The sequence below is a fragment of the Monopterus albus genome, unplaced genomic scaffold (assembly GCF_001952655.1).
Source record: "Monopterus albus unplaced genomic scaffold, M_albus_1.0 scaffold18.1, whole genome shotgun sequence".
Lineage (NCBI taxonomy): Eukaryota > Metazoa > Chordata > Actinopteri > Synbranchiformes > Synbranchidae > Monopterus > Monopterus albus.
The window spans coordinates 6,470,308-6,480,074 of record NW_018127898.1 but is presented as its reverse complement, the minus strand read 5'-3'; the positions used below and the strand labels follow the sequence as shown (position 1 = coordinate 6,480,074).

At 42.3% G+C, this 9,767-nt stretch overlaps 2 protein-coding genes and 1 long non-coding RNA gene across 8 annotated transcripts in view; 1 reads left to right on the top strand and 2 right to left on the bottom strand.

Moving 5' to 3' along the window:
* Positions 1 to 1,779, bottom strand: part of cidec (cell death inducing DFFA like effector c) — a 5,761-nt gene extending 3,982 nt beyond the window's left edge. For 2 of the 3 annotated variants that reach the window (XM_020592684.1, XM_020592683.1), the window contains exon 1: positions 1,630 to 1,738. The gene's annotated coding sequence lies outside the window, so the exon portion shown is untranslated. Of the gene's footprint in view, positions 1 to 1,629; positions 1,739 to 1,759 lie in introns of those variants that run through there. The other variant, XM_020592685.1, reaches the window with a different exon arrangement.
* The window catches only part of LOC109955988 (uncharacterized), a 7,070-nt gene extending 1,308 nt beyond the window's left edge, over positions 1 to 5,762 (top strand). Inside the window, exons 2-3 of the long non-coding RNA XR_002274359.1 lie at positions 5,494 to 5,585; positions 5,704 to 5,762. This is a non-coding gene — a long non-coding RNA (uncharacterized LOC109955988). The remainder of the gene's footprint in view (positions 1 to 5,493; positions 5,586 to 5,703) is intronic.
* Positions 5,763 to 6,622: 860 nt separating this feature from the next.
* Positions 6,623 to 9,767, bottom strand: part of uqcrc1 (ubiquinol-cytochrome c reductase core protein 1) — a 17,672-nt gene continuing 14,527 nt past the window's right edge. For all 4 annotated transcript variants that reach the window (XM_020592678.1, XM_020592677.1, XM_020592676.1 and 1 more), the window contains 6 exons: positions 8,572 to 8,715; positions 7,785 to 7,945; positions 7,576 to 7,661; positions 7,407 to 7,495; positions 7,190 to 7,265; positions 6,623 to 7,096 (listed from right to left, as the gene is read on the bottom strand). In XM_020592678.1, coding sequence (XP_020448334.1) covers positions 7,032 to 7,096; positions 7,190 to 7,265; positions 7,407 to 7,495; positions 7,576 to 7,661; positions 7,785 to 7,945; positions 8,572 to 8,715 — 621 coding nt within the window. In that variant the 3' untranslated portion in view covers positions 6,623 to 7,031. The remainder of the gene's footprint in view (positions 7,097 to 7,189; positions 7,266 to 7,406; positions 7,496 to 7,575; positions 7,662 to 7,784; positions 7,946 to 8,571; positions 8,716 to 9,767) is intronic.

The window sequence follows — 9,767 nt, the reverse complement described above, 5'->3', positions numbered from 1 at the left end:
GGAGTCCGCGTCCTACACCAACAGAACGGCCCCATCCAAGCCAGACCAGTCATGGTTTGCTCTGAGCCACAACTCTTATTTTAGACAGCCCAACTTCCACTGTGTGAGGGAGGATAGTGTTAGTGCCATTTCTGTTTAAGCTCTGGCACAGTGCAAAAACCACACACACACACACACACACACACACACACACACACAATTGCTGAGCAGCTGCTGTAGACATGGTGTCGAAGATGCTGCATGAGACAAGTGCTGCAAAATTGAAAACTATCCCTCTGTCAAATGATATGGTTGCACTTATATTTTATCTGTTTTGAACTTTGTGTTATTTGATATTTCATTCAATTTGATACTTTAAAATTGGGCGATTTTGTTGTCATTTTTTTGCCAAGTGGGGCTTGAAAATTCACCCACCCTCTTCAGTGGGGAATGACAGAAAATGTTTGAGAACCACTGACCTAGACAATGTTATTGGAAAAACTTTAAATGCAGCTAAAGGAGAATATGAATCATTTAAAAAGTATTCAGCCTTCACCCTTATTTCAAAAGAGAAAGAATTAGTTATGTAGATCTGTTACAACTTCACTTTATCACTGTCACCAATTTGCACCCTATCATTTTCTTTTTTAGGCCAGAGGTAAAAGACAGTGTGACACACACTGAAAAGCATAAACCCTGTCAAATTCCTGAATGATGCAATTATTGCTTGCCACGCTACCCGACTCATTGGTGTGTGTGGCAGCGTTACCACATCATATTGCACAACTAAAGCTAAAGGCAGTCTGAGATCACCTGTGTACACCAGCAACACCATTAAAGCACAGGTGCATATAACAATGTGACACATCTTCCCCAGGTACAATTTTAAAATCAGTTTTTTTTTTCAGTAAGAGAAGCAGTCACATTTGTAAACATCTCTTCCTTGTTTTAGGCCACATTCTTGCTAGAAATGTAGAAAAGGTTTACAAAGTCAAGATGACTGAATATGTCTCACTGTGGACTGAATTAGAAGTGACCAGGTGTGCCCTCACTCATACACTTGCTCTAACAATACTAGTATACAAATTCATTTAACCGCACAGTAAACTTTACTTTTGATAAAAGGCCAAATACAGACTAGTCCCACAGCAGCTCTTACACAATTCAAATGCCATTGTCAGTGGCTGCCTTTCATTCTGTCTGTGAGTTTTAAAAGATTAAACACAGCTGACCAGCACATCATTAACACCCAGAAACCAAATCAGAGAAAATTGGAATATATAAAAGTTCTCACTCTGAGCAACTTATGGAGCTGAAGGAAATCTTCAGCAGAGCAGACATTAAAATAATAAAACCCAGACTGCAATTTGATTTGGTATGTCAGAATACATTTGCATTAAAATGACCTCTCTAAGTTTAACTTCCATTTCGGAGCACCAAGTGTATAAGTAGGCCAGCCCCGGTAGAGAAAGTAAAGGGAAGGGCAACCTTCACCACAAAAAAGGAGCATATCACAGCAGCACAACGCTGAATTTGTACTAACAGAAGCGTATTCTATTGTTCACCATCTCGTTTAATACTTCATACAACAAACTACAAAAGTCAGTTAAAGTTAAGTTAAGATAAAACAGTAAAAACACAGAAACTTACTTTATTCCCGCAGTGAAGCGTCACCACGAACCCGCCACTGACTCCGCGCTAATTAAACACAGCTGTATCCCACTAATTAAAGATTACGGCATGTGGATGTGAGCTATTTAGTGCTTAAATAATAACTTACCGTTTTAGAAAAAGCCACAATGGTGACCACATGGGAGCCGTCTTAGCCAATGGTCTGGCAGTTAGCTAGTTGAACACCTCTAGAAATTACTCTGTGGGTAGTCTAAGAGAAACGACGACATCATGTGGACAAACTAGGAATTGCTTCAGTTTGGACTCCAGCGGGAAGAAACACTGATGTCACTCAGTTGGACAATCAGTTTCTTTTACATTCTTTCTATTAGACATTCATGGGGGAAATTGTTCGTTCTAACGAGACGCTTTAAAACAAGACAGTAGCTCAGGGGCGGGGGGCTCATGGAGGGAGGGGTGTGTACCTTTTAGTCATGTTCATAACCTGCAACATGACGCATGATTAATACTGTGCACAGTATGGGCTGCTGTACTTTTTCATTGGGCTACTTGTACTTTAGATGTTTCCATTTTATGGTACTATACTTATATACCATTACATTTCAGAGGTAAATATTATCACTACAGATACTGGACAGTAGGAGTTGCTTTTCAGTTTAAGATTATAAAATACAATGCACCATTAATATTTAACCCAGTAGTTCCCACTTTTTGATATGTAGCCTCTTACAAAACAGAGGTAATGCCCTGTGTCATAGACATCCGTGAGTTGTTAGCAGTTCCAGAAAAGATGTTGTTTCTCAACTTCTCAGATCTTACAGTGACCGTGCATGATCCCCGGTCTTTACAAAAGAAATTAAATAGTGTATGTACTTTAGCCATTAGTCACTTCTGTGACTAATGGCTTTAGATGTCACCACTGCTGATTCATGTAGTGGAGAACAAATATAAAGTAAAATAAAATGGAAATACTCATGTGCAGTACCTCAAAACTGCACATAGAGTGTTTGAGTAAACATACTTAGCTATAGTCTGCTAGTAGTTTTGGAAACATCTTCAGTCTAAGTTTATTTCCTGTTGTATAAACAGCTACTGTAGCACAAAGACACTTGTCTAAGCTAATGTGTTAAACAACTTTAAACCCAACGGAAAGGCTGAATAAAGACTGCAGTGGGTCAGAGGAGACTGCTCATTACATAGAACAGAGTAGCCTCCAGTTACATTTCTGTTGTGATAACTCCCTTATGATGATGAGTGGAGTTTTTATTTTTTAAAATTACAACAGCAGCCTGTCGTCATCGGTGTGTGAATGTTGTATCATCTCCTGTAAAGCACTTTGGCCAGTGCAACACACTGTGGAAAAATGCACTATATAAATACAGTCCATTTTCCATTTACATTGCCAAACATTTGAAATGTACACATTCTGATGACAGGGCTGTAATGTGGGGAGCTTTTGTTTCAAATAAACAGTACGGCTTTTAGAAAAAAGAAATGTTAGTTTCCTTTATGGATCACTGCTTGTAATAACCGCAGTAAAAGAAGTTTGAGAAGAATGCTCACGACTCCCTTAAAAGAAACTAGCGGCAATATTCTCATGGCAGTATAAACAGCGCTGTGCTTCCTGACGCCAGCTGGGGCAATATCAAATGCTATTGTCTGAATGATTAGACTACCGTATCATTTGTTGCCTACATTTTCTGTTATATTTTCATAGTATTGGTTCTATTATTAAAGCTGTCATAGCTTAAAGCAACACATAAGTCGAGGTCACGACCTGTGTGACAGTGGAGAAACTCTAAAGTTAATTAGATGAGAAGTCCGGTTCACATCTCATGCTCACCACAGAAGCACAGATGAATCACGCTACAGATATTGCATCTAACGTAATGCATCCGACTTAAAATAGCTGCAGCTTGTTTGTATCCAGTATGAGTGAACAAAGGTCTATAGAAAGGGTCTATTCTTCTTTCAGGGGTCAATATCCTGCCCATGTCTTTGTCCTGCTATCACACAACAGAGCTCGCTGTGGGTGACGCACACCCATTCATTTGTGTTTTACGGGTGCTGATGCTTGTAATAATACTAAGCGTGCCTGATATCTCTGCAGAGTGAAATGAATTGGACTTGAGAAAAAATATGATCATCATATTGGATTTAATTGAACAACCTTTCTTCAAGATTACACATGCAAACACAAGAAACTGATTTCAGAACCTGATCAGCGTTGAGACAAAATAGCAGCTTCATCTGACGCTGTTTGCACAGCGTCCTTCTGATTGATTGTGATTTACATCTGTTTGACTAATTATTAGTTTTTCAAGAGTCAGTCCATGGAGTGTTTTCTGTGTAATATCACAAATCATTTAATACAAGTATAAAACTAAAGCAGATCTAAGCTCTAAAGGACAGACACTGATTGGAGTAACTGTTTTCACCTGAACTAACTGTTTCTAACCAAAGTGTGAGTGCCACAGTGTTTTTACTCCGCTGTGATGTTTTCTCCATCAAGCCCTCAGACTGCTCCCAGGGGTTCCTCATTTCCTCTTGCCTATTCGTGCCATCAGTTCTGCATTCGCTGCAGCCTTGGTCCTCATATCCTGGTTCTTGGCCAGGTCTATGAGGACACTGAGGATGTTGGTGGGAACATCGAGGGACAGGGCAAAACGGGACCCCTGCTGGGCTCTCTTTGGCACCTGGGAAGCAGGGCGCAGCGCTCGCCTGAGCACCCCGTGATGCTCTGATCGGAGCAATGAGTTCAACATGTCACCGTTTAGGATGTCGACAGCCAGCACGTCCCTTTGTGTGTCTTCATCAAATTTAGCAAGAGCTGGGCTACTCCTCTGGCTCTGCACACACCAGGGCAGCAGCAGAGCCAGGCAGAGACACACGCACACGGTTCTCATGATCAGGACTGTCTGCAAGGAAAGAAGAATACATTGACTAGAGTTTCACCACTGCACAACTGGGACAGTGCAAGGGTTTGCTCAGTGATGGCATGCAGCAGGGTTTTTCTTTTACATAATAGTCTGGCCAGGGGAAACTAACTGGAAGATGGCCACTCATTACCAATTTCATATCAAACACCCACTTGGGTCATAAATGAAGTGGGACAGTGATGAAAATCACAGTTTTAAAAGTCAGATGTGTGTACAGCAGGATACAACCATAGAATAATGTCAGAGTGGAAAAACATCCATCACCTGTAATATGATGTGCAAAAACACAGATAAATGAAATAGCCATTGTGCAGTAACTGGTATACTGTTGACATAAAAGCATATTTAATACTAAATCAGTCAACTTCTTTAAGTTTTAAACCCCCAGATAACCACAAATTCACCCCTTTACCCTCTTGTTCTGTAAATTAGCAATTTTGTCCACCCTTTTAATATATCAGGCAATAACTTTGACTTGTATATAGACAGTGTCAAAATCCCAGTGAGTACTTACTCGTTGTCACCCTTGTGAAAAGCTAGGAACTTGACAAAAGCACACGTCTCTGTCCTCTGGTGATGATCCTTCTCAACACTGATGTTTTCTGTCTCCCAGTGGCTGCTGCTTCTTCTTGCCTGTGTGACAGTCGGATGTTTGACTGGACTCCTGCCTTGAACACGACTTTGTCTTCACCCACGTCGGTCTTTGCCGTGACACTGCCCCTTCCACTCCGTTTATCTTTTACGTCTCTACAACCCATCACCCTCCCCTCGTTTCATCTCATTTTCTCCACGCTCATCGCAATCACGCTCTTTCTAAGAATAACACCATGGTTATCACAATAGTTTGCATATAATGAATTGATAGTTGTGTGCGTGTGGTTTCTACTTCTGTTTCGTTTTAAGCCACTATTGCGTGACTGTGTGGTGACTTTTTCATAAACAGTTTGATGGGGAAGAAGAGGAGATTCATTTTATAAGTGCTGAAGCCCCAGAGAGCTGACAGAATTACTGAAACCAGTGGTGCAGACGTGGAAAGTAAGTGACAGTTCCAAAGATCTTTTGTTAACAAGGCACAATGACTTGATGGCATCACACGTTTTTTGTAGTTTTACTAAAACAGCAAAACTAAAATAGAGCATTTGTCTTATTTCAGATTACAGACAAATCTCCAGGACCTGAAACCAGCATTTCATGTCTCAAAGTTCAAGAAGGCAGCTCTACATGAAAGTGCAGGTGTCATCAGTTGCTCAGGAAGGAAACAGCAGCGTATTTTTAAAAAAATCTCATTTGCTTCTTATTAATATGAACTTTAAATTGCTCCTTGGGTTTCGATTTTGAAACTGATTCAGTATCTAAGAATCTGGTCTTGTGCATGACAGTCAATACAACCAACTAGGAATACTTTGAAAACTTAAAACCACTGTACACTGTGCATTGTTGCCACTTAAAACATACTGTAATGTCTTCTATGTGCAGAACAACCTTTTGGAGAACAAGCAGGAAGAGACTTGAGGCCCAGAAGAGAAACTCAATGAGACAAAGCCGACGTTATTTCCTAAGTCACCGCCAGTCCAGCCCATTAAGGGGTTTGTCTTCATTTGACTGACATGAATATTACAGGCACAGTGTGATTAGAACAAGTTTGGCCCTTCAGGGGATTTAGGATTACGAGTCGTCTCAATAAGCCTCAGATAAACAAACCCGGAACAACAAATATCATCCAGCAACAGAGATGTGCTGGATTGCACCAGTAGAATTACTGTCACAGACAGCGTGATATAGGACTACACATGAATGTGAGATTGTCCCCTCAGTGAGTCAAGATAGAACATACTGTATGTATGCAGCTTCTGGTCCTGCTTGATTACTGAAACCATGTTGGTTTCTGTTAAATTAAACCCAATACATCAAACTACGGTCATCTCATCACATGATGTCAATCCTGGCCCTTCCGCCCATTTAAATACCGACTCTAAAGAAAAAACAAACCATGTGTGGAAATGTTTAGTTTGATGCAAAGTATCTCACTGCTAATACAAACATGGCAGAATCATTGTCGCATGAGACTGAGATCACATAGGGATCTAAATCCAATTCACAAAATTTATTGTGCAACCCTAGTTTTATGGGATTTTATTTTTGTCAGACAGAGCTTCTGGTATGTACAATAGAGGACAGAAACAATACAAATGATAAATACACTCTTGTTCCAAACTGCTGTATTCAGTATCAGCTGTACTGTGTCGAGTAATGACTTGAATTCAAGTTCGTCCACTCTCCCCTCCCCTCTGCAAGTCAGTAGGTAAATCACAACTCACAGCAGTGGGAAAGAGAAGAGGGGCTGGCTGTCTGTGCTGACAAACCAGCGTGCATACAGTCCTCAGGCAGAATATCACTGACGGTGAAAGAAAAGTAGGCTAATGCTGAGGAGGAAAATGAGGAGCAAATGTGGGGACACATGGAGCAACATGACAACTTCTCTTAAAAACTGAGCCAGTACATGGCACTGCGCATTCTGTTGTACTCAGGTAGCTGCTCAATGGGTCCTGGTGGACAGAGACAGGAGGCACAGATTAGAGAACATGATAAAAGCACAGGCTCTGGCCCTGTTGCACAAGGACTAAAATCACAGAACTCACCGAGAGCTGCCACAGCAGGACACTTGTCATAAATGTATTTGGTGCAAACATCGCGTACCATCCTGGGGGTCACAGCCTGAAAGGACATGAGGAGAAGAAGTCAGAACCCATTCTGGAGATAGACTAGAAGACAATTTGAGCAGATATTGAAAAGACACTGCATCAGGCTGCTTTTATCCTTCAATGGTACAAATGGTCCAGCAGAGCACCAACTCACATCGATCCGAGCATCCCACTCTTCCAAAGGAATACGCCGACCATAGTTCAGGATGTGTCTCCCAATGTCATCACAAATTGGTGTTGTTCCTAAAAGACAAAAGGCGGGCTGTGATTCATGAGTGTTTGTGTGAGTGTGATGATGTAAATGCATGACAGACATTACATACCATTGAGCTGTCCAACCAGACTGGCCTTCAGAGCGTTCTTGCCTCTGGCTACATCACTCTCTGTCACTATGGTACACAGTTTCATCCTACAGAGAGTAGAACATTAATGCATGAACTCAACGTGTGAATCGTGTCATAAATAACTGTGGTACATGCTGTTTTTGACATCCAGTGTGTGTGTGTGTGACTATCTTGAAGCCTTTACTGACCAGGCATCCTGGGACCAGTGCATCATGTCCTCGATGTGGTGTTTATCAGTCACAAAGTAAATGCCCATCAGGCCGGTGTCACTGTAGAAGGAGTGGAAAGCCTGGAAGCTGTGACACAAGTTATTTTCCACAGCCAGGTGAGCCAGATGGCTGCTCAGATGCTGCATGTGAGAGAAAGGACAACACTCGTTATCTTACTGTTCTTAAAGCTATGTTTAATATTTAAAGTGGGCTTATATTGTACCAGAATCTGGTCGTAGGCTAAAAATATGTTTCGCAAAATTATCCTTTCTGGATTTAAACCTAAAATCCAAAACATTACATGCTGTCCCTCAAAAACTGCAGCAAGGAAGGTGGAATTGCAATTGTAAAGCCAGTGCCACACAAAATGTGCTAATTATAATGTTATCAGAGTCCATTAGAACAATGGAATCCAAAAAGGAGACATTTTAATATGCAATTTAAGATATGAAATGAGTAAAGTACACAAAATTTAGAGCTATTCTACCTAAGGATGGGCATTCCATGAGTAAAACAGTTTTTCAGAAGCTGCTATGTATTCCAGGTCTTGTTCCTCCAAACACGACCAGATGCAGGGTTGACACCCCTGACCCAGGTTTTCAGAGGACCATGATCTACCCCTCCATAATGGCCACTCAAGACATTTACAATCTCAAGTGGGCAAAGCTTAAAGGGGACATTGCTGAACCAGTAAAATCAATTCACTCCAGGAGATATTACTTGCTGAATGCACTAAACTGCATCAACTACAACAAGTCGGTACAACCTTGCCACCACCATAGGTGAGGTCATAGCTGCCGATGATGGAGTTGGCCACCATGAGGGGAACGACGTCTGGGCTGGCAGCACTGGCCCCTTCCACAGCGATGGCAACATGTGCCAGAGGCAAATCATCATCACGCATTAAAATCTGAGGAGAGGCAAGACAGGAAAAGATCAACAAGACAATGTACCTGTAAATAGGGCTTGCACAGATTAGTGAACTTCCCCTCGCAGAATCAATAGTTTCAACATGATATCAACTAGTCGCTGGCCATGTGACTATCAACTGCCAACAGCTGTAGCTGACGTAGCAAGGGCTGTCGATCTGGCATGGAGAGTAGTCAGTCATTCTTGTCACTCAGCAGTGACAAGTCGTGTCCTAAAGAAACAGCAGGAACAGCTGGATGTAAAGGTCAATAAACTGCAAATTGACAGCCCAGACAGGTGGAATTCCACCATCATGTTCAAGCAGCTGTTAGTTCTGCAGTCTACCCTTACTGATGAAACAGTCACCAGACATGACTCAGTGGAGCTGGTAAAGCAGCTGACTCCAGTGCTACAACTCCTTCGTCTTGTGTTTATTTTCTGATCACATCCACTGGCGAGTGGTTGACATGGACTCGACCCTCATAATAGAACTGATAACTCTAAAAAACTGGAAGGTGTACAACCCCCATCTGTAAATATTCCTAGTAATCAATCTGAAAATAGTCTGTCATACACATTCATATTTAGTGAATTTGGATTGATAATAATAATATCCCCTCCTTGAACCGCCACCTTATTGTGGTGGAGGGGTTTGAGTACCCGAGTGTTCCTAGGAGCTATGTTGTCGGGGGCTATATGCCCCTAGTAGGGTTTCCCAAGGCAAACAGGTCCTAGGTGACGGGTCAGACTAAGAGTGGTTCAAAACCCCTTATGAAAAAATCAAAGTCAAGGACTGTGACATTGCCCGGTATGGCGCAACCAGGGCCCCACCCTGAAGCCAGGCCCGGGGTTGGGGCTCAAATGCGAGCGCCTGGTGGCCGTCCCCCGTGGGAGGTCATGGGCCCGGCTGGGCTTAGCCTGAACGAGCGACATAGGGACGTCCTCCCATGGGCCCACCACCTGCAGGAGGATTCGTAAAGGGCTGCTGCACAGTGGATCGGGCAGCAGTCGAAGGCAGGGCCCCCGACGACCCGATCTCTGGAGACTTACCCG